The sequence below is a fragment of the Delphinapterus leucas genome, chromosome 12 (assembly GCF_059928025.1).
Source record: "Delphinapterus leucas isolate spDelLeu-1000000601 "Yukka" chromosome 12, BTC_Dleu_Yukka2, whole genome shotgun sequence".
In the NCBI taxonomy this organism is placed as follows: Eukaryota; Metazoa; Chordata; class Mammalia; order Artiodactyla; family Monodontidae; genus Delphinapterus; species Delphinapterus leucas.
In genome coordinates this window covers 67,651,819-67,675,436 of record NC_143140.1, presented here as the reverse complement: position 1 = coordinate 67,675,436, position 23,618 = coordinate 67,651,819, and the positions used below count along the sequence as shown (strand labels likewise).

Genomic DNA, 23,618 nt, shown 5'->3' with positions numbered 1-23,618 from the left:
GCCACCTCTCACCAGCTAACATACCTTGACCTTGGTCAGTACTACAAAGGGACTGTACCTCTGGCTAGAAGCGCTCAGAGGGAAAACTAGGTTGGCGGGTGAGATCCATCAAAACCTGGAGGGTCCTGCTTCTTTTTGATGCATCTTAGCAAGTCAATGTCTTTCATTCGAACCATTATCCCTTTTTTTCTCTGAATCCAGGAAGCAGTATTACAAATACTGTCAGCTACTAAAATGATGAAATATTGCCAACATGAAACGATTTATTCAAATCAGAGTAAAGAAGGGGGAGCTCATTCCAAGAAGAGTCCATCTGTATAAATATGTCTTTAAAAATGTCTACCAAGTAGAAACCAAACTGCTATGGCGGGGATTCCCAAGAGAGGAATGGTAGAGGGTGAGGAGAGAGGAGATAGTTTACCTTCTGTTTTATGTGTTTCTGTGTTGTTTGAGTTTTTTTTTTTTTTTTTTTTGGCAATGAGCATTTCTATTACCATTTTTTTTTTTTTTTTTTTTTTTTTGCGGTACGCGGGCCTCTCACTGTTGCGGCCTCTCCCGCTGCGGAGCACAGACTCCGGACGCGCAGGCTCAGCGGCCATGGCTCACGGGCCCAGCCGCTCCGCGGCATGTGGGATCTTCCCGGACCGGGGCACGAACCCGTGTCCCCTGCATCGGCAGGCGGACTCTCAACCACTGCGCCACCAGGGAAGTCCTCTATTACCATTTTGAAAACGAAAAGTATTATGTTCACCAAGAAGATGGCATTGGGTTTAAATTGTGATATTTACAAGACTGCTATTCACTTTACCAGAGAAAGCTGGGGTTGTTTGTGAAAATGAAACTTTCAGAGGCTGGCTATATTTTTAATTTGTGATTGCTATTTCCCTGGATACAACCAGCATGTTTGAAAAGACATATGTTTTCATATATGCTCTAAGAAGCAGCTGTCCACAAATGGGATGAAAGCAACACAAAATGCATCTCTAACCAATTTCTTTTGTCCTCTCTAGATCTCATTGGCCTGCCATGTGTGTGCTTTATATATACAATTATGAGTCTAGCATCTCTGGTTTTTGTTGTTGTGTTTATACCCGAAACAAAGGGATGCTCTTTGGAACAAATATCAATGGAGCTGGCAAAAGAGTGAGTATTATGTGCATTGCTCTCCAAACAACACTCTTTGATCAAAACTTCAGCTTTTATATACAGTGGAATAATAATAATATCTGAAATTTTTTAGGATATTCCCTTTGGTGGAGAAACCATATCTCAAAGCATAATTCGAGTTTCTCTGCCATGCGTTTAATTTGGCTAATTCAGCTAAGGAATTAGAATAAGCAGAGCTTTCTAACAAGTGAAACTTTCAAAGCTCTTTTCAGTAATGATTGAAGAACCTCGCCCATCTCTGGTTTTCCACACAGTGGGTGGGAGTTGCTTGGGGTTTCAGGTGGTCCTGGAATGTCATGCTTGCCTTGTGCTAGCACCGTGGGCTTCAGCCTTCCACCTCTACCACACTTGTAGGTCTCTAAGCCCTAAACACTTGTTAAGGCTAAGGTTACCAGGAAAACTCTTGGGCTTAAATGTCTACAATTATTCCAAAAATGGCACAAAGTGCACTAAGAAAGATAAAGAGTTTCCTACATGAATAGGCAGTTAGAACACTGGTTAAATAAAATTTATATGGAGACACTGCTTGAACAATTTGACATAGCAGTGGCCTGTAGAATACTCCCCTTTTCTTTAGGAGCAGGTCTCACAGCTCTGACTGTTGAAACTGTGGCCTGGGGGAGGAGAGGATGCACAGGGGCCAGGAATGAAGGGGAACCTGTTGCTCTTCCTAGGATTTAATCATTCTGCCCAAAAATGTAGGGATACTTGTTCGTGGACTTTAATATAACAGGAGGAAACTACATAATTACAGTTTGTGCCTTTCTTCTAAAAAAACTTTCATTACAGTAGAGAGAAATGTATGATGGCTACAGAAATTGTGGGCATAGTGATTCTTCAGCTTTTGTCTGAAGGAAGGGTAAACCTGATAGGTGAATTGATGGTAGGTATGTGTACAAATATATAGACCGAGCTCTTAATCCTGGCTTATTAGTATTATATAATATTTTTTTATTATTATTAGGGTATGAAGTAAGTAGGAGTATGGATGATTTTTACTTTGTACCTTATATACTTTAAAATGGTTTACAGGGAATTCCCTGGCGGTCCAGTGGTTAGGACTTGTCACTCTCACTGTCAGGGCCCGGGTTCAATACCTGGTCAGGGAACTAAGCTCTCACAAGCCGAGAGGAGTGGCCAAAGGAAAAAAAAAAAAAAAAGGTTTACATTTTAAAGACATTTCATTTTGGTAAGCAGAAAAACTTTTCTCTTAACTCAAGGTAAATGTCAACTGTAGGGATAATTTTTGATGCTGATAAGGCCCTATTTTTAAAGCCTTCAATGAAAATGAAAAGCATTCATTTACAAAGAGAAATATAATTGTCAGGAAAGCCAGCTATCTCCTTGGCCTGGCCAGAGCATTGCCTGGCTCTATTCAAGTTGAAGTCAAATAACTGGATTTCTTGGAGAGCACAGAATCTGAAGGACAATTAATTACACATACATGATTCAAATAACTAACAGCCTCAGACCTTGATAACGCAGTGCATTCATCTGTAAACTGTAACATGAGAGTTATCTTTGAAGAGCTAACCCTATAGCCTTATGCCTTGAGGGCCAATGCAAATCCTCATCTTCAAAGCCTTGAGTAACCCTAGCCCTGATAGTATTCCTTGCACCAGGATCATCAATATTTTCTAGTCCCACTTTTTTTTTTTTTTTTTTTTCGGTCACGCCACAGGGCATGCAGGATCTTAAGTTTCCTGACCAGGGGTCGAACCTGTGCCCCTTGCAGTGGACATGGGGAGCCCTAACCACTGGACTGCCAGGGAATTCCCCCCATTTTCTTTTTACATTGCCTTAGCTAAAACTCCAGTGATTTCACTTCCTTAATTAAGCAGGTGATAAAGTTTTGGCATCCGGGAGCGGCCTTGGCCCGTTATCTTTCGTAGGTAGCCTCTACAGTGCCTAGCTTGAAATCGACTCCTAGGAGATGATTAAAAAGTATCCACTGTTCAGCTGGATACCCTGTGGTCAATCCGGTGCTGAATTCATTGTGTGTGGGGATTAGATTATGGGTAACAATATAAACCACAACAAGTTTTGATCTGTGGATCACAGACGAGATTTAATCTTATGATCTAACAATCTGTGCAACAGCAAGAGGTATGTGTTCAGAAAAGGGAGACATATGGCCTGCACCATACCACTCCCTGCCCGCAACTTCAGAGATTATTCATTCAACTCTTTGTTGATTATCTACGATGGAGCAGACACTGTATTAGGAAAGGACTGAAAATATAGGAGAAAAAGAATCCATAGCTCCTTTATTTGGAGAGGCAGACCAGAAAACAGACCACTGCAATACACTGTGTTGGCAAGTGCAAAGGAAGGGCATATGTGTTGGGGTAGAGAATGCCTTTAAAAATAAAGGTTTGTTACAATTCTTGTGAGCAGTACTAGCTAAAAAATTGAAGCAGGGAGAAAGCAGTAATGAATTAATTGGACGAAACTAAGAATCACTCCTCATTGCCCTCTTTTTTAAAAAGTCTAACTTGAAGGCAGAATGTGCTCAACGAATTAAGGTTAAGAAACTTTTAGATTTTTTTTTTTTAATATGGGGCTGTCAGAATGGATCAAATTTCAAACCAAATGAAAATCTGAAGACAAAACTTAAGCCAATCTTTCCATCCAGTAGGCCTCCAGAATAAGACATTCTGTAAGAACATAGTGATTTGGGTGTCTAAAACTCAACAAAACATATTCATTCATTCAGAATTCGGGGTGGGGAAGAAATCTGTCTAAATTAACAAAACTCTGCATTATGAAATGTTTTTGAATTACTCAAACTTAAATCCAGACCCTCTCCAAGAAAGTTTTAAATTGCAGATTAGGAGAGATCCAAAAGCCCAAGTACTACCCACCCCTAGACAGATTCCACAAGTACCAGGAGGTTGGTGTAGAAGAACAAATAGAGATAAGGGCACAGGTGCGAATTACGAAAGACGAGGTGGCAAAACAATTCTGCATTTCAAATTCATTTCTAGGAGCAGCAAGCAGCAGTGTCTACCAGGGATGCATTTTTGTGGGGAAAGCCCAGTACCTGAGGGCAGAAAGGAAACAGTTGCCTTCAGAAATCTTGGCTAACTCTGATTTCTGCAACATCAAAGAGCCTGGGACATGCCTTAGCTTGAAGCAGTAGGTTGGCAAATGCTTTAAAAATGAAAATGTAAGCAGCCTGAATGATAGAAATTGACCAAAGTTATGTATGAAGTATGTGTGTTAAACGAGGTTCCCTGGAGGGAAATGGCAGAGGCAAAAATAGAAATAAAATACGTAATGGTATTGAAAAGTGATCGAACTAGCTAAGTGAACGTGGGGGTGGTGGAAAGCCCCCGGGGACTTGTGAGGACACGAAAGTTGAAGTGAACTCGAAGATGGAGGACGGCTACTGCCGAGCTAAGGGAGTCTTCATGAACTTCGGAGTTAATGAAACAATTAATCAACTTTTGTCCCCAGGGAAAGAGAGTCCAGATGTGTATGTCCCAATGATTTTCTAAGCAGCAAGAAAGGAAACTATTTATAATATCAAATTAACTTCAAATTTGGTACTCCATACCGCTTGATATTTTCCTTTCTCATATTTGGAGTTGGCTTCTTTTCCTTCTATTTCTACAAGGCTGAGAAAACAAATATTCTTCCAAAGTTGTTAAGTTTCTTGTAAGATAAACAATGACTCAGTGGAGAGGTCAGAAAAGATTTCAGCAATAATGTAATTTGAAAGGATTTCATTTTGAACTTGTGCCCTGCCAGCTACAAGCACAAACACGAAATGGGACATTTGCCATATGTGCTGTTTCAGCTGTGACTTTCATTCTTTTCCCCAGTTTAAGTGGAAACAGTTAGAGGAAACTAACAAGTTAATGTTTTGTAAATATTTTAGTTCTGAGACTTAGGTTATTTTTCACTTTTAGCAGCTCATTTTATGTGGTCATTCCTTCATTCATTCACCCAAATTCATTTATTCGCTAAATACTTACTGAGCACCTGTTCCGTGCCACGCACTGTTCTAGGTGCTACAACATTAATCAGTGAGCGAAAATGCCATGAGAATTAAGATAGTAAGCGTGTGTGTGTGTGGGGGTACTTTTGTTTTTTGGGGTTTTTGTTTCGTTGTACATTTTTATTAGAGTAGTTGATTTACAGTGTTGTGTTAGTGTCTGCCGTACAGCAGAGTGAATCAGTTATACATATACGTATATCCACTCTTTTTTAGATTCTTTTGTCATATAGGTCATTACAGAGTATTGAGTAGAGTTCCCTGTGCTATACAGTAGGCCCATATTAGTTATCTATTTTATGTATAGTAGTGCAACACTTGTTATTTTCTATTTTTTTTTTTTTTGGTAGTAGCCAACCTAATGGCTTGAGGTGGTACCTTATTGTATTTATTTATTTGTTTATTTATTTATGGCTGCGTTGGGTCTTTGTTACTGTGCGTGGGCTCTCTCTAGTTGCGGCGAGTGGGGGCTACTCTTCATTGCAGTGTGCGGGCTTCTCATTGCGGTGGCTTCTCGTTGCGGAGCATAGGCTCTAGGCATGCAGGCTTTAGTAGTTGTGGCACGCGGGCTCAGTAGTTGTGGCTCACAGGCTCTAGAGTGCAGGCTCAGTAGTTGTGGCGCACGGGCTTAGTTGCTCCGCGGCATGTGGGATCTTCCCAAACCAGGGCTTGAACCCATGTCCCCTGCACTGGCAGGCGGATTCTTAACCACTGTGCCACCAGGGAAGCCCGGGGGGGGGTACTTTTGATTGGTGATCTCAGAAGGTTATCCTGAGAGATAACATTTAAGATAAACTCTGAGTAGTAATGAAGAGCCAACTCTGCAAAGGTAGGGGAAAGAGAATTCAGGCAGAGGACAGCTAGTGCAAAGACCAAATCAGAAACACACTGGACCTGTTCCGGGAGCCAGAAGATGCTCAGGAGGCTGCGATCTTTGAGATCCAGTGGGTAAGTCGGTGGAGACTGACGTGTGGGGCTTTACAGACTGAGTTTGGATTTCATTCTAAGTGCAACAGGAAGCTACTAAAGTATTTTCAGCAGGGGAGTGGCGTGACCTCATTTATTTTAAGGCGTGCCAAGCCAGCGTCTGCAGGCACACAGCTGAACACGGCTGAGAAAGCACACGAGCACAGGGCTGGGGCCCAGGTTCAATCATCCTGACTGACCTCAAGAGGCCCCCTCCATGCTACCCGGCAATCACCCATGTCCCTTGTCCATGAACTGTCTCTCCTAGACAACTGCTCAATGCCAGCCTCTCTCTGGAAACCTCCCACCTCCTTAGCCGTCCTCACTCCCGCCAACAGCCTTGCTCCTGACTTCACGGAAGAAATGAACACAATCAGAAAGGGACTTCCTTACCTTTCCACCTCAACCCACACGTCAGTATTTGCATCCAAATACACCACCATCCCTCTGGGTTCTATCTTTTAACTCATTCCTATGTGAAGCCAACCACTTCATGCCCTCTGCCCTTCCCTTCTCCAGAACATTCCCCAATAGTCCTCCCTGATCACCCCTGCATCATCCATATCTTCCCTCTCTCCTAGATCTCTGTCACATCAGCAGAGCAACCTTGTGTGATTCTTTTTCCCCAGCTTAAAAAAAAAAACTTTTGATCCCATTTTCCTCCCTAGGTTTTGCTCTTGTATCATATTTTTAATTAGATTTATCTATTTTTATTTATTCATTTTTGGCTGTGTTGGGTCTTCGTTGGTTCTCGCGGGCTTTCTCTAGTTGCAGGGAGCGGAGGCTACTCTTGGTTGCCATGTGCAGGCTTCTCATTGCATTGCTTCTCTTGTTGCGGAGCATGGGCTCTAGGCACACGGGCTTCAGTAGTCGTGGCATGTGGGCTCAGTAGTTGTGGCTCGCAGGCTCTAGAGCTCAGGCTCAGCAGCTGTGGCGCACAGGTTTAGTTGCTCCGTGGCGTGTGGGATCTTCCTGGACGAGGGATCGAACTTGTGACCCCTGCGCTGGCAGGCGCATTCTTAACCACTGTGCCACCAGGGAAGTCCTGCTCTGCTATCATTTATTTTCACCTGTATTCTTTGCCATCATTTATGGCAAAGCTCTTTCAGAGTTGTCCCTATTCACTGTCAGCAATTCCTCTCTTCCTATTCTCTCATGAACCTGCTCTGATGAGACTTTTATGGCCATTACTCTACTGTCATTGCTCCTTTTAACATCCTGGTTACCTCCATGTTGCTAAACCCCCGTGATCAATTCTAATCTGTTGTCTTAATGGCTCATGCAGTGACCATCCCCAGCACTGACTGGGGTGAGCACGCCCTCCTTCCCAAAATACTTGCTTCACTGCCTTCAGGGACCGGCCTCCTGGTTGTCTCCTGCCAGTCGCGCCTCCTCAGCATCCTCTGCTGGCTCCATCTCATCTTTCACTGTCTTACAGCGGGTGTGCCCTAGGGCTTCGTCCTCTGACCCCTCCTCTATCCCCTCGCGGGCTCATTGATCTCAAAGTTATGGTCTTTACACCATCCATATGCCGCTGAATCCAACATTTACATCTCCGGCTTCAATACCTCTCCTGAACACAAGGCTTGTCTATTCAACTGTTTGCTCTCCAACTCTTTTCAAATGTCTAACAAATATTACAAACATGATCTGAATTGAACCCCAATATTCCCCAAACCTACTCCACTCGCAGACTTTTCCACCTCAGTTGATGTCAACCTTATCCTTCTACTTGCCCTGGTCACAAACCTTGGCGTCTCCCCTGACTCTTTCCCTCCCACCCCATGTTCAATCTTTCAGAAAACAGTGTTGGCTCTAATTTAAAAATAGATCCAGGGATTTCCCTGGAAGCGCAGTGGTTAAGAATCCACCGGCCAATGCAGGGGACACGGGTTCAAGCCCCGGTCTGGGAAGATCCCACATGCCTCGGAGCAACTAAGCCCTGCGCCACAACTACTGAGCCTGTGCTCTAGAGCTTGTGAGCCACAACTACTGAGCCCCTGTGCTGCAACTACTGAAGCCCGTGCACCTAGAGCCCGTGCTCTGCAACAAGAGCAGCCACTGCAAGAAGAAGCCTGCGCACCACAACGAAGAGCAGCCCCCGCTTGCTGCAACTAGAGAAAGCCTGCACGCAGCAATGAAGACCCAACGCAGCCAAAAATAAATAAATTAAATAAATAAATGTATTAAAAAAAAAATATAGATCCAGAGCCTGCCACCTGCACTGCCCCTCCCTTGATCTGAGTCGCCGTGCTCTCTCCTGCGTTACTGTAGTAACCACCTGCCTGGTCCTGTTTTCAGCCTCCATCCCCTCCGATCTGTTTTCAGCACAGCAGCCAGTGATCCCTTTAAACATGACCAAGCTATTCCTTTGCTCAAATCCTCCCGCGGCTCTGATGGCCCGCACAGCCCTACATATCCTTCTACTCTCCCCCTCTTTCACCGCCATCAGCTGCGCTGGCCATTCTGCCGCATCCCAAACACACCACGCGATGCTCAAGACTCAGGGTCTCTGCCCTGGTTTCCTCTGTCTAGAACTCCCTTCCCTTAGATATCCACTTGTCTCACCACTTTATCTCCTTCTGAATTGTCCTGTTACCCTATTTAAAATCACAATCATGTCCCAACTCTGCATCCACTCTCTTTTTTCAGTTTTTCCCTCAAAGCTGGTACCTTCTATATTTCACTTGGTTTCTTGTCTCTCTCCTCTCGCTCCATTAAGTTCCTTGAGGGCAGGGAATTTTGTATACTTCGTTCACTGTTGTTTCCCAGCACCTGGAATAATTTCTTCGCATATAATTGAAGCTCATTATTGAAAATGAATAAATTAATGAACTAACTGGATATAGGAGTAAGGCAATGAAGTAGGGTGGTACCTAAATTTTTAGCTTGAGAAAACTGCACAGGGGAGCCCTTTCAGAACTAGGTTTCAGGGCTGGAAAGATTACAGAGATGTCCATTAGACATCAGATGGACATAGTACTGGTTGGCAGCTGGATATGTTAAGTATGAAATTCTGGAGACACTCAGAGTCAGGGTCAGATTTGGGTAAGTGGTATTTAGGTTATGGAACCTGATGAGATCATCTAGTCAGAGAGCAGAGAGGAGAATGAGGTGCAGGACCAAGCCCTGGATTACGCCAACACATAGAGAACAGGCAGAGGGTGAGTATCGAAAGGACTGAAAAGGAGCCAACGGTGAGGCTGGAGAGGAGCCAGGAGAATATGGTATCACTGAAGCCAAGAGGAGTGTTGTCAGGAGGAGGGACTGGATGATGCTGGGAAGGGGAGCAAACAGGATGATCGTAACCTCGACTGTCTTTACCCATTGCTGCTCCTTTCACAAGCATCCCACTCACCCTCGGACCACTCTGCGTTTCAGCTCACTCTCTCAAGCACCTACCAGGACTGGGAATCCACTGAAGAGTCATCACCCGTGTCCTCACTTCCTCTCTTACCTTCCTTAGATCCCATGCACCACCCCTCCCTCTACCCTGCCCTCTCTCCCTCCATTCAGGCAAACCTTAATTCTGATTAAGCCAATTCTTAGCTTGTTTTATCCCTGCGTCCAAGGAACTTGGCTTGAGATACACCCAACTATACTGACAGGTCCAGTTTTAAATTGATGAACAGAAGTCTCAAGTAGGTCTTCAGGAATGTCCTGCGACCTACCACATGGCCCTGGTCAGTTGATTTTCCTACTGTCCAAGATGGTGGCCTCACACCCTGTCCCCTCTCAAGCCCCCAGCACTCCGTCCCACTTCCTCACGCTCTGCTGACGGTCTTGGGTTTTAGTTCACTGAGAAAACAGAGAGAGAGAGAGCGCCCACTTTGTCCTGCACGCTATCTATTCAACCACCCACATCTATGCCCACCTCCTCTCTCGGTGCAAAGGCCAGTTCTTCCATTTGTCTTGAGCATGTCATCAACTTCCCCCTTCGACGGGATTATCATCACACACAGAGCTGCAGGACTCCCCATCCTAGACAACACACCTCCCTAGACCTCAAATCTCAAATTCCCCACCCGGTACCCACTCACTCCCTGCCCGCTTTTCAGTTCCAGAGCGCTCTGTTGTCTCCAGGTCCTCACCTCTCATTCTTTCTTGAACTTACTGCTCTCGGGCTTTCTTTCCTGCTTTCTGACTCCCCAGGCTACTCACGACTTCTGCCGAGTTACCAAACCTCAGGGTCAGTTCCCGTGTCATGTGACTTTCCAGCAGCACGTGCCCAGGCCCTCATGCTCCCTATCTTTAAACATTTTTTTTTCCCCACTTGTCTTCTGGAATATTACAGTTTCCTGGTTTTCCTCCTACCTCATTAGTCATTCCTTGGTCTCTGCTGCTTCCCCTTCCTCCCTCCCTCCCTTCAAATACCGTAAGGCCCAGGGCTCAATCCTTAGATCTCCATCTACACTCACTTCTTGGATGTATTCCCGTGGCTTTATCAGCCATCCATAAGTTGATGACTCCCAAACGATTATCTCTAGTCTCGGACCTTTTACCTGATTTTCGAATTCTGAAATCCAACTGTCCACTTGACATCTTTGGTTGGAACATCCAACAGGCATCTCTAATCTGACAGAACTCTTGATTTCCAGTCCCCTTGATGACCCAGTCACATTTCCTCCACAGGTCTTCTGCTTGGGGGGAACTTCTGAGGCCAGAGGCTTAGGATTCATCCACGCTACTCCTTTCACCCCACAGCTAATATCAGTTAAGTCTTGTTAGCTGTTAACAAAACATATGAATATACACTTTCCACCAGTACTGTTCTAAATCCAGGCCACCATCTTTTATTTGGACTTACTAACCTCCAAACTAGTCTTCCTCTTTCAACTCCTGCGCTCTGCACGCTATCCTCCATGCAGCAGTTAGATGGATCTTTTATTTATTTTTTGTAATAAACATTTATTATTTCTCACAGTGTCTGCGGGTCTGGAGTTTAGGAGTGGTTTAGCAGGACGGCTCTGGTTCTGGAAGTTGCAATCTAGCTGTTGGTCAAGGCTGCAATCATCTGAGGACTTTACTGAGGCTCAAGGATTAAATTTTTTAAAAAAATATTTATTTGGTTGTGCCGGGTCTTGGTTATGGCAGGCAGGCTCCTTAGCTGTGGCATGAGAACTCTTAGTTGCAGCATGCATGTGGGATCTAGTTCCCTGATAGGGATCGAACCCAGGCCCCCTGCATTGGGAGCACGGAGTCTTATCCAGGTGCCACCAGTGAAGTCCCTAGATGGATCTTAAAAACGTCATTCCTCAGCTCAAAATCCCATGGCTCCTACTACATTTTGAGTAAAATTCAAGCTTCTTAACTATGGCTGCTACCCTCCCCTCCAACCTCACGTCTGTCATTCAGGTACTCGCCATGCTTTAGCCATGTTGGACTTTCCGCAACACAGCACTTAGCTGCAGTCCTTCACATGGTTCCCTCCCTAACTTCACTCCAGTTTCTGATCAGATGTCACCTGATCTTTAGAGATGCCAGCAGTATGATACAGTCCCCCACACCCCAACTAAGTCATTCTTTTTCCCTTTCTTGGTTTACTTTTCTCCTTAGCACTCTTACTACTTGAAATTATATGCTTACGTGCTTGGCTCCTGTTAAGGTGTAAGCTCCTTGAAAGCCAGACTCTTTATCTCCTCCATCCATAGCACCTGGCATGTTGTAGCCACTCGATGAACTGGTTAAATTATAGGACAGGATATTTGAAAGGGGAGAGACAGGTTCAAAGGTGTTTATTTATTTTATTATTATTTTCTTTTGCGGTTCGCGGGCCTCTCACTGTTGTGGCCTCTCCCGTTGCGGAGCACAGGCTCTGGACGCGCAGGCTCAGCGGCCATGGCTCACGGGCCCAGCCGCTCCGCGGCATGCGGGATCTTCCCGGACCGGGTCACGAACCTGCGTCCCCTGCATTGGCAGGCGGACTCTCAACCACTGCGCCACCAGGGAAGCCCTCAAAGGTGTTTATTTAAATAAACATAAAATACTAGAGCATGTTTTTATGCTGATGGGAATAATGTTGCAGAAATGAATTTGTTAATGCAGGGGCGAGGGGATAATGCAGAAAGCAGAATATGTAGATATAAATATAGATAGGCATATTGGTAAGCAGAGTTTGAGAAAAGGGAAGAAATTAAAGAGGACCTGGGATGTAATCTCCAGTAGTTCTATGTAAGACTATCCTTGGAATCCTTCCCTGCAGACAGGAATGCCATGATTATGTTCTGAGAAGAAGGCACCCCACCTTACCCTTTGCATGAGATTGATCAAAGGTCTGTGGTGCACTGAATTTCATGACACGTGGAAACGTTGCAACAAACCTTGGTCTACTTTTGCAGAGCTAAAACATTAAAGCCCCAAGGTGATTTAAAAAATTATAGCCTGCACATTTTTAAATACTGTAAATTAAGAATGACATTTTCATTAGTGCCTCTTTCTCTTTCAGGAACTATGTGAAAAACAATATTTGTTTTATGAGTCATCACCAAGAGGAATTAGTGCCAAAACAGCTTCAAAAAAGAAAACCCCAAGATCAGTTCTTGGAGTCTAAAAAGCTACGGGGTAGGGGACAGCCAAGGCAGCTTTCTCCAGAGACCTAATGGCCTCAAAACCTTACAAATGTTGATACAGTATGAGAACATTTAGGGTGTCTTCCTACCGATACATATTGGCCACTCCCATGTTTTCTCTTCAGTGTCACAGAGCTAGTTTAAAAGGGACACCCTGAAATTATAGAGACAATCTTTAATCTCTACCTGCCCAAAAGGAACCATGAAAGGTAGGTGAGGAACAAGGTCCCAAGTGATCCCTTTCTTACTCTGAGCAGAATACCAGGTTAAAAAATAATACAGGTTGGTTATCTTCCACCTTCTTCACAGAGCAGCCTTTGAAAGACTATGAACCAGTGATGAGAATAACTTTTACCTTAAGGTTTGTATGCATAGAGGCCAGTTGCGGCTTTATCATTAAGACACAGAAGCTGTCTGAACATAAGCTTATGGTTTTTTGCCTACCTACCAAGACACTACCTGCACTGGGTCTTGTGTAAAAAAGAACCAGGACACAATGTGGACAACTGCAAACATGTTCTAGGTTAGGATAGGGTCCTGGTTAGGATTTTAGTGATAAATTTCTAATTACAGTTCAACAAGGATAAAGATTATACATCCTATTTTATGAATTATGAACTACAATGTAATTCAAAATATCCTTTTATGAATTTGGTATTAGTATTATAAAATAGTAAGAGAAACAACTCTGCAATAGTTGAGAAAAATAAGCATTTTCCATCCATTTTTTAAAAATACGGATAGAAAGGACAATTTCAAAATCCTGGGACCATATTTATTTAGAAGTAGCTGTTAGTAAAACACGAGAAAAGAAGTCAAGCCATTAGGTTATTTATCCAAATCTGTAAGTAGTTAAGTTTGAGTTACTAAGTCAAGCTTATACAGTTCTCTCTTTGTAAGGCTTTCATGATACCTTAACAGCGATCCATAGTTTCCTGTGATTCTTCGCACTCCTCAGGATTATCACTACCTCAGGTTATGGCCTACAGGCTATAACTGATGCTGACTTTCAGATGCCTGCAAACATAATAAATGACATCCAAACATCGGGACAATTCCCTCAATATGGTCTTCTCTATGATGAAACAGAGATCACTGACTGTACCAGAAACTTGGGTTTTCACCCACGCAACAATGGATTGCTCTCTTCTGTATTTCACCAGTTGAATTTTAAGACGTGGGGAGGCATTTTACCAATAGAATTTGGATACGATGATAGAAAATCTACAATAAAGAATCTCAAACCGCTTATGCAGTAACCCATTAAATGACTAATATTATAAACTATGGGAGACACACACACAAAAAGTACTGAACAACCTAACTTGAAAAAGAATACAAAAATATGATTAACCTGAAGAAAGGAGAATCCTAAGAGTCAAAAGCCCTTTTTATTCAGCTTGAAAATTTTCTATTGGCCCATAACAAACTGTCCCAGTTTGATATAAGGAAATATGATCTACTGCATTCCCTTATAATGAAGTGATCTGACTACAACCTATGTAAGCAATAGTAAAACTGTATTATCAGGAACTCAGGAGAATGACTAAAAGTCCTGGTGCTGAAACATACTATCTAAATTAAAATTGGCAGGGGAAGTTATGAGGAAGGGAGATTTGCAGTCTTCATTCTGCATGGTACATTTCATATGCAAGTTAGAACATGCATCGTTCACTTGTTTTGGAAGAAGGGAAAGTGTGTTCTGTAGAGGATCAATTTAAGAAATTTATTATGAACCTTCAGTGCAATTATACGCTGAGATTAAAAAAGGTCAAGACAGGTAATCAATATGAATTTCTTTTTCTTTGCCAAGCATCACAGACTGTAAGATATTTAACAAAATTGTTACATATTTCACTGTGCAGTTCAAACACTGTATATACTTTAGCTATCTCTTGGCTTAGCCATACATTGTAAATGGGCAGGAAACTGTTATAAACCTAGTAGGTTTATCACTAAGTGATTTCAACTTCAGTATCTTAAACACTGTCTTATATTTTTCTTTTATTATCCATAATCTATAATGAAACAGTTCTGTTTTCAAACTAAATTTTACCCAATATGCACCCAATTAGAGCTTTTTGACTTTCAAAAATAAAAAAGGGGGAATACTTATAATTTATATGTATATATTCACAGTTTTTATTTATTAAAAAAATGTACAGCACTTGTGAAAAGCCAGAAGACATCAGACACACTCATTTCTTACCAGCTTTGTTAAGCATAGTGGGTCACCCATGACACTTTGCCAGGCGATACTCAAGCAAGCAGCCCTGAAACCAGACCCGGTCAGATTGTCTTTCTCCCTCTTTTCTGAGAAAGCATTTTGATGAGCTACTGATCTACATAGTTTTCAAGTCACTCGAATACTGAAAAATATTACAACAAACATCTGGATCTGCACCTTGGCTATATAATCAGGTTTCCCCCCCTTTTCGCTATTTCTTTTTTGTGAACACTGCCAAACAGGAGGTCACTTAATTACTGTTAATTAAATCTAAGTGGAAAACCTAAAATTTTTGAAACAGTCTGCTCAGGACCTATAACTTTCATTGAATTTTATTCTGGATATTTTTTGAGGTTGCCTATCCCACTGGATCTCAAAATGAAGCAAGTAAACACAAATGTAAAAAATGAGAAGTCTTAAAATCACAATTAAGTCTTTCCCAAGAAAGAAAATATAAAAGTTAGCCATTGGCCCCAACTTATGAGGGAGTGAGAGGCAGGGTAGGGGAAGGCATTGAGAAGAAAGAAGATAAAAATAAACATAAAAAATAATACATATTGTTCAGTGCAGCTTTCAAGATTTTAGAATATGGTAGGGAAAATGGAGGTTAAGATGTTCCAATTTTTCACAAAGGTTTCAAAACATTTTGGAAATTCAAGGTTTTAGTGGAAAACTGTGTTGTACTATTACCTCTATTAATTTTAACTGAGAAGCTAATATGACGCTCCACTCAGCTTTATTTCTAGGTAAAATCATTGTTAGTAATTGTTAGTAATTACAATGTTAGTAATACTAAACTCCTAAACACAAATGGCCAAGCACCACTGCAGCCTGATCCCATATTACCATTCCTGGGCCCATGGGTGAGCCAGAGAGCCACTGTTTCACAAATGCATATTTATTATAACTTTAAGAGGAGCAATCCCATATACTGAGTAGTCGCTCTTTAGCTTCACTAAATAAGACACAGCAAGGGGAAAGACTTATCTTGCAAAATGGCTTTCAAGTTCAAACTGAACTGTAGTATAATTAATTACACTGTGGCACAGAATCAGCTTTTGGGCACTTTTTGCTAAAACAGCACAATGTTTCAACTTCTGACAAGACTCTTAGTAAAGCCTTGAGTACCAACCTAAGAGTTTTACTCTCCTCTAACCAGAGTTGAGTCTTTCCAGAATAACAAAGGTACATATGAGGTACAACCCATCACAGCTTCTTTCTTATATTCATCTTGTAGGTAAGAGTTTCTCTTTTTAAAACTACAACTTTATGACTTTTAAAAGATAGTTAACATTTTCTATCATGTTAAATTAGCAACATAAAACATTACGCTGAATTTATAAAGTTCTACTCCAGTTCCCTAGAATTTATATACATGTTTTTATTTCTAATCTGCAAGAAAAAAATCCCTATTTGATATTTGGTAACAGAGCATTAAAAGATACTATACACATGTGGCATATATATATTTACAAAATACACTTCAAAAAGAAGCCAACACACTTTAGCAAAAGTCTAAGCTTGCATAGATTAAAAAAAAAGAATTATGAATACAATTTTTGTTAAAATAGAAAATGGGGAATAGAATGGATATGAAGAGTGATCTTTTCCAAACTTTTATTTGTGCACATTCAATTGAAAAAGATAACTTTTACAGGTTCTTTGGTGCCCATATTCAGCATACAAAAATGTAAAAGACTATTCACAAATAAAACACATCAGCTCAAACTGGAAAAAAATAATGACAACAACAAAACACTTTAAGGTAGTGCACACTGTGACAGCTCTGCTCGTGGGGACATGAAATTACTGCGAAAATAAATAGAATGTCCTTTTGTAAAAGCAGCAATGTCATGTCTTGTAAACTTCCTTTTTATATTACAGCAAGGTTTGAAATAAAATCCAAAGGGACTGGAGCTTACACTGTAGCCGTGAATGAATAAAAGAGTCTATTTCCTCAATTACTGTTGGTCCAGTTTTCCTTTTGTTCTGAGTCCAATGTGCAGCAGGTTTTAAAAGGTGCTCAGTTTGGGATTCTAACCAATTACGTGATGACTTACAAAATTTCTTTCCTGCTTTCAAACACAAATGGGTATACCTGTTCCACAGCAGTAGCGACGGCCTTTACATTGGGCCCTGTAACAACACAGTGGAGGAAGGGGTGAGAAGAGGCAAAAGAGCACTAGGAAAAGCTGATTTCCCAGAATTACAAATAACCAAGTACTTTAGAATTTATCAGGTTGTTTAAAAAAAAATCTACACTTACATAATTATACACACAGTCACAGCAAGAACCAAGAGAATAAGACTTTTTTTATGGACAATTAAAGGGAATCAAACACAAAATGATGATATTCATCTTGTTTTAGGGCACCACTGTGAAAAGGGAGTATATAAAAAAAACACACAGACAATCACAAAGTACTATAATACGCTTATTAAAGGAAGGAGTAACAAGCGGGACTACACAGCTATTGTGCTTTTGGTCACTGTAGCCTGGCTTTTGGTTAGGCTACGACTGAAGCTCACAGGAGTATCGAGGGACCCGGCAGAGCTAAACAAAGCTGCTACCAGAGCGTTGGGAAACCAGAGGGCCGTTATAAACTGCACGGTCTAAACATCCCCACAAATTTACTGCTATTTGGTACTCACATGTTTACTACTAATCTGGCCATTCACCCTTACAGCTTACTCTGCCCGTTAAAAAAAAAAGCACCAGGGATGAGGTTATGTTACGTATTAATCTATATAATGCTAGGACTTTAAAAATGTGTAGCCTTTCATCTAAATAGCTAAAAAAATACATAAAAAGGATAATGAAAAAATATTTTTATAAAACTTATTCTGAATAAATACGTTTTTTCTACTAACGTAAACTTACCTTTTGAAAGATCCTAAAAAACGTACATATGCATCCACTGTGGACCCTTTGAAGGTACTGACCACGTCTTACCCTAGGCCGATCCTTCCTGACTCACCTCAGTCCCTCCACAGAGTAGAGCTTTGCCCATGGGAACCACTCAGTATATGTCCACTGAATTAACAGTTCATAGGGTATTCCAGAGGTTAATATGTAATGCATACTAATTAACCAGGTCAATGGTCTTCAGTTTGCTACTGTGTTGTTTAAATCTATTAACTTAATATATATTTTACATATGCATTATTTTCTTCCATACTTAGTAGGGACTTGTCAATAGATTTGGAGGCCTCTGTAAGGTCTGGGCTCCAAAGTGTAGAAACAGAGAGTCCAAAGAAGGAAAGAAATGGACTTGCTCCCCCATTTTTAAGATTCAGGCATGACTCTGGCAAGAGCCTTTAAGTCTCCAAGGAAGATGTGAAAATCCATGGCTGAATCAGAACTAAAGCTTTTTTGTTGAAGGCTTACAGGTGTCAATAATTTTTATTTTCCTCTAAGGATTGAAGGAATAAAAAGAAAATTCAAGGACACTACAGAAATTTTCCTTAACTCAGTTTTGCCAAAGGTTGGGTCTGACTCTCAAGTAATGTCTCTGAACAATTTATAACCATAGTACCATTAAAAAAATCATCCTGCATGCTAATACTACCCTTGGACATCTATGCCTACCTAGTATTCTGAAACTACCCCTTCCAAGTAATTAAAACAATTCAAAAGATATAACAAAATACACATAAAACATACCAAATAGGTACCGATTATGTATGAATATTTTGCTCATGTAAAACCTCTATGAAGTTCATAGAATGGGTTTCTCTTGAGTATTTTTTTTTTTTTTTCCCGGTATGCGGGCCTCTCACTGTCGTGGCCTTTCCCATTGCGGAGCACAGGCTCCGGACGCGCAGGCTCCGGACGCGCAGGCTCAGCGGCCATGGCTCATGGGCCCAGCCGCTCTGCCGCATGTGGGATCTTCCCGGACCGGGGCATGAACCCGTGTCCCCTGCATCGGCAGGCGGACTCTCAACCACTGCGCCACCAGGGAAGCCCTCTCTTGAGTATTTTAAATGCAAGATGTCATAAACTTAAAAATCATATATAAAAATACATACTACAGTATTTTAAATTCCCAACTGAAAACTATCCAAATGCCCATGGAGCAATATATTCACGTACTGGGTACTAAATAGCAGTAAGAATGGCTGATCTACAGCTACATGCAGCAATACAGATGAATCTCACTAGGGTTACGATGAAGATAAAGAAGACTGACACAAAATAGTATACATATAAAAGCAGGTTAAACTAATCTACTGTGTTAAAAGTGAGGAGACTGGTTCCCCTAGAAGGGCAGAAGTGGCTAAAAGGGACAAAGCAGACTTTATCTCTATTTTGGTACGGACACCTCTTATCTCATTCAATCCATAATTGACAAGCTTGGTTTCAATATCATAAAATACCTGTTACTGTGATACTTCCTGTTGAAAAAATCTGTAATGTAGCTCTTAGAGATTTTATCCGATAACACACAGCAGGATGAAGTTCAGGTTCGTAACTACGCAAAAAAAAGCCAAAATTAATATAAATACTTATAGCTGGACAAGTAACTTCAAATTTGCTAAGTTATCTTGATTCTTCAAAGACCTACCTGGCATGAGGTCTATTGTTCTTTGTGAATTCTGGCAAACGTATTTCAAATGGCATGTTACATACTGCCAAAACGTTAACAACCTTAAAATCTGTAAATATTACCTTTAGGAGAGAAGTAAAATGAATGAATTATTTTGAAACAAACAAAAAAATCTGCTCATCATGGCAATCTTAATCATTGAATTGTAATCCTTAAATACAAGAACAAACAAGATAAACAAAAACATTTAAAGCATGGATTTAGTGTTTTACGTTATCGGGGACTCCTTAATGCTATAATTAAAGGGGGGAAAAGGCTCAAAAACTTCATTAAAAAAATAAACAATGCCTGAGATAACTGCATGATCAAAGCGCTACATCTGGGGTCTTCTGAATCTTATTTCAGTTTACTTTTTCAATACTTTAAACCCATTTAATATTTAATCTACTGGGATAAGAGGGAGAACAGTGAGGAAAAAATTAAAGCAGAGTCCTCCTTGAAGTGTCAGAATGCAAAGCCATCACTTAAAACTCAGAAAGTACCGGACGCTGAGCTCCAAACGCCTGACTTTTTCTTATATGCAGTCAGGTAAAATGGCATTGCTGCGAGTTTAGTTAGATGTTTGTTTCTTTTGGGGGACAAAATGAGGAATAGTGTGATAGAATCGTGTTTTTTAACTCACTGGGATTTCTCTCAACATTTCTAATATTATGCTAAGAAAAGAGGCTCCAAGGCTGAAAATAATGTCCTCTCAATATTAATAACTTCAGCCACTCCTACCAAGATGTTAATGGTTTTACCCTGTCGTCTTTTCAACTGTCCCTAGTAAAACCACAAACCTGGATGAGCTATCCTCCAACTCAGTACCGGCACAAGGCAGTGGGAGAAAGTCACAAAACGTGCACAGTGGCCCCGCTGTCAATCATGGCTCTCTACCTGTACTCCCTTCCAGCACCTCAGTGCCTTCCTAGCACCTTCCACCTCAGAGGAGACTGAAGTCATCAGAAAGAAACTCAACCTCTCATCGCCTCCCACCCAAATCCCAAACTGCCTAGGCCCGCCTGTTCAGGAGCCACAGCTCATCTTTTTCTTTCATTTACTCATCGCTTCCAAGTGACCTAGCAAGTCCAGGATATGTATTAATTTTATTCAAATGCATGACTCTACAAAATCACATTTGATAAGGCTGGCCTGCTAGTAACAGTCATTTTACAAGTGTGAGAGCCTGCTAACCAGTGTGTACGTGTCAACAGGGTCCTGCAGCTCTCGCTCATCATCCTGATACAGCATTCTTGTGATGATCAAAAACAGAATTTTTTTTTTTTTTTTTTTTTTTGTGAGAAGTGAAAAATGTAAAGAGTTGAAAAGGCAGTTAATCTGTAAGGAAACAAGTCTCTCTCTCTCTCTATGGGGAAAGGATTTGGGAGAAAGCCAGGATTCCTGACAAATACCCACAGGGGCAAGGTCTGCCACTAAATTTTTGTGTTGAAGGACGGTATTATACAATGTAGAAAAAGGTCAATCATAAGAGGACTTTCTGTGGAGATTTCTTTAGTCCGTTAAAAAAAAAATGCTAACTTTACAAAAATAAATCCTTGAGTACCTGCAGCTCGGATAGCTTTTGAAAACGTTACCTGAAATCCTAGTTTCTGGAGACTCCGGGCTAAACGTCTGGCACCAAATTTAGCTTCTTCTTCACTGTGGTTTGAAAGAAAGAAAGAGACGATCAGTTACACAGGAAATAAATTTTATACTGAGGAACACAACAAACTGTACACGTGATTTTGTTTTTAAGTCTAGAAATATGTCCTTCCCATGAGGGGAAAATTAAAAAATGAAAATTGAAAACCCAAGTAACATTTACCTTGTTGCTCCAGTGCAAATAATTTTTCCTGAGGACCAAATCGTAGCTGTAATTCTAGGCTTTCTAAGCTTCATTAATACTTTCTGCAAAAAAAGACAACCAGAACTCCAACAACCTGATAACACAGTAAGTGTTGATCTGCACACACGGTTCTACTCTATGTGGCCATTTCATGTTTAAATACTATGCCAAGCTTACCCAAGACTGAAATAACTGTCCTCCAAATCACTCATTCTGAAATCAAGAACCATGCTGAACACAAAGAACGTATTAATCCAAAAGGACATTTAATCAATTAAAAATTCAAGGCCTGTATAAACCTCTCACTGTATACTTGAAATCAATGTACCACAAGGATGTACACACTCCAACTCTCGTCCCATTCCGTTCACATAACTGAAATTTGCAATCTGCACACATCCTCAAACATGCCAAACTTGTCCACGCCTCAGGAGCTTTGCCTAGCTTACTTTCATCTGGAATATTCTTCCTTCAATGTTCTCCCTTCACTCAGGTCTCTCACCAGATGTCATCTCCACAGAGAGGCCTTCCCCGATCATTCCATCCCTTCACCCTTCCCTGATTTCTAACCCTGCTTTTCTCTGCTTCTTGGTGCCCACCACTACTTTATACTGTATCTTATAGCTGAGATGTCCATTACATATTCAAGGTCGATGTGCAAATCCTGAATGCAGGAGGAATGCTGGAGCTGGAGATGTAATTTTAGATTCCTTAGAAACGAAAGGCACTTAAAGCTATGGGTTTAGAAGAAATTACCTACAGTGTGAGTATAAATAGGTCAAGGACTAAGGTCCAAGATAAAAAGTGAATTTAAATTTTCACTGCAGCTTTTCATTTATGGCAATATTTATTATATGGCCATTATGTATAAAAGAGATAAATGTTTACTGAATACATAACAAATATATGAATGAGACATTTCTTCTTAAAACTCTTGTTACATTTTTAGTTCCTTCTTTTCTCTGTCATATGCCATATTATCAAACTAGAAAGCTATTAAATCTGGGGAGACAAAATTTACCACAGATGCAAAATAAAATCTGAGCTAAAATACGTTATAAAATTTCATACGTCAAGTGGCTGTGGCTGAGAAACATTGAGGTTATTCTACGTTTAGCTGTCTTGCACTACCAGCTCGTCCATCAACTCAGTTTTCAGTTAACCTTCCTAGAAAAAATGACTTCTCTACCATATGGCATGCTAAAGTTCCAACGCAGCATAAGCCTTTTCCTCTCTTTTTAGCAGATATATTTGCTCCTTTTTTAAAGTGAAGATGGCATTATTGATGAACCTGAAAACCTTTCATTGTGATTCACTGAAATCTTTAACTGAGTTTAATTCATCTTTACTTAGTTTCTAGCATGAAGAACTAATGAAAATTTATCAAGGTATACTGGCATCTGATTTTTAGAGCTTAAACAGGGCCTTCATACACATTCTTAATTTTTATAATAAATGCATAAGGTAGTGGCATCATTGTTTACTTAGTATCTTCACAGCGCTATAAAATTGGGCTAATGTAGCACACACGACAAAATTCAGATACTCACTCCAACGTCACGCTTATAAATTACATTTGCTCCCTCCAAAGCAATCTTTCTTAAGTTCAAATGGCATCTTGTTCTAAAAACACAGACTACATTTGTAATTAGAATGTCCAGTGCAACATCACTGTCTGCATCCATTGGGGTAGTTTAAAAACTTAGCTTCCCGCCACGAAGATCACATCCTGAGAAATAAAACAAAATAAAATAATTAAACTCAAATGTTTTGTTAATATACTGCTCACAAGTAATCTTGAAAACTAAAATGCAAGAAGTTGATCTCATTACTTATTGTTCAAATGGTACTCAAATCAAATCATATCCTTTCTTCTCCCCATGAAAAATGTCACTTTTTAAAAGACAACATGTCATATAAAATCCTTCCAAATCTGGACCTAACTTTCATTCCTTAAAATTAATCAGTAACTTTTACACGCCAGGAGCTTGCCAGACGTAACTGCAGCAACTCGCCTTTACAACCACCATGCTCCAGGCGTACTGCAGTTATGGCCATTCTCCGTTTACACCATGTTCAAGGGCTGGACTTTGTGGTCCCAATGTCCAACCATTAATGGTACTATAACCCACCTCATACAACCTGCAAGGGCTATAAAAAGAATGACCTGCTTTTCCGCTATTTTGGGTAGAGCCATTGACTTAAGTTTAAAGAGGCAGCAATATTAATTATAACATTTATTAACAGACTTTTCTCA

General features: G+C 40.9%; 2 protein-coding genes across 2 annotated transcripts in view; one reads left to right on the top strand and one right to left on the bottom strand.

The window, feature by feature from the left end:
• Positions 1–16,453, top strand: part of SLC2A12 (solute carrier family 2 member 12) — a 58,909-nt gene extending 42,456 nt beyond the window's left edge. The window contains exons 4-5 of the mRNA XM_022557038.2: positions 1,011–1,143; positions 12,579–16,453. Of these exons, the coding sequence (XP_022412746.1) occupies positions 1,011–1,143; positions 12,579–12,732 (287 nt within the window). The 3' untranslated portion in view covers positions 12,733–16,453. The remainder of the gene's footprint in view (positions 1–1,010; positions 1,144–12,578) is intronic.
• The window catches only part of TBPL1 (TATA-box binding protein like 1), a 31,884-nt gene continuing 23,086 nt past the window's right edge, over positions 14,821–23,618 (bottom strand). Inside the window, exons 2-7 of the mRNA XM_022557082.3 lie at positions 22,912–23,090; positions 21,341–21,423; positions 21,111–21,174; positions 19,495–19,598; positions 19,307–19,401; positions 14,821–17,065 (exon numbers count right to left, since the gene is read on the bottom strand). Coding sequence (XP_022412790.1) covers positions 16,986–17,065; positions 19,307–19,401; positions 19,495–19,598; positions 21,111–21,174; positions 21,341–21,423; positions 22,912–23,046 — 561 coding nt within the window. The 5' untranslated portion in view covers positions 23,047–23,090 and the 3' untranslated portion in view covers positions 14,821–16,985. The remainder of the gene's footprint in view (positions 17,066–19,306; positions 19,402–19,494; positions 19,599–21,110; positions 21,175–21,340; positions 21,424–22,911; positions 23,091–23,618) is intronic.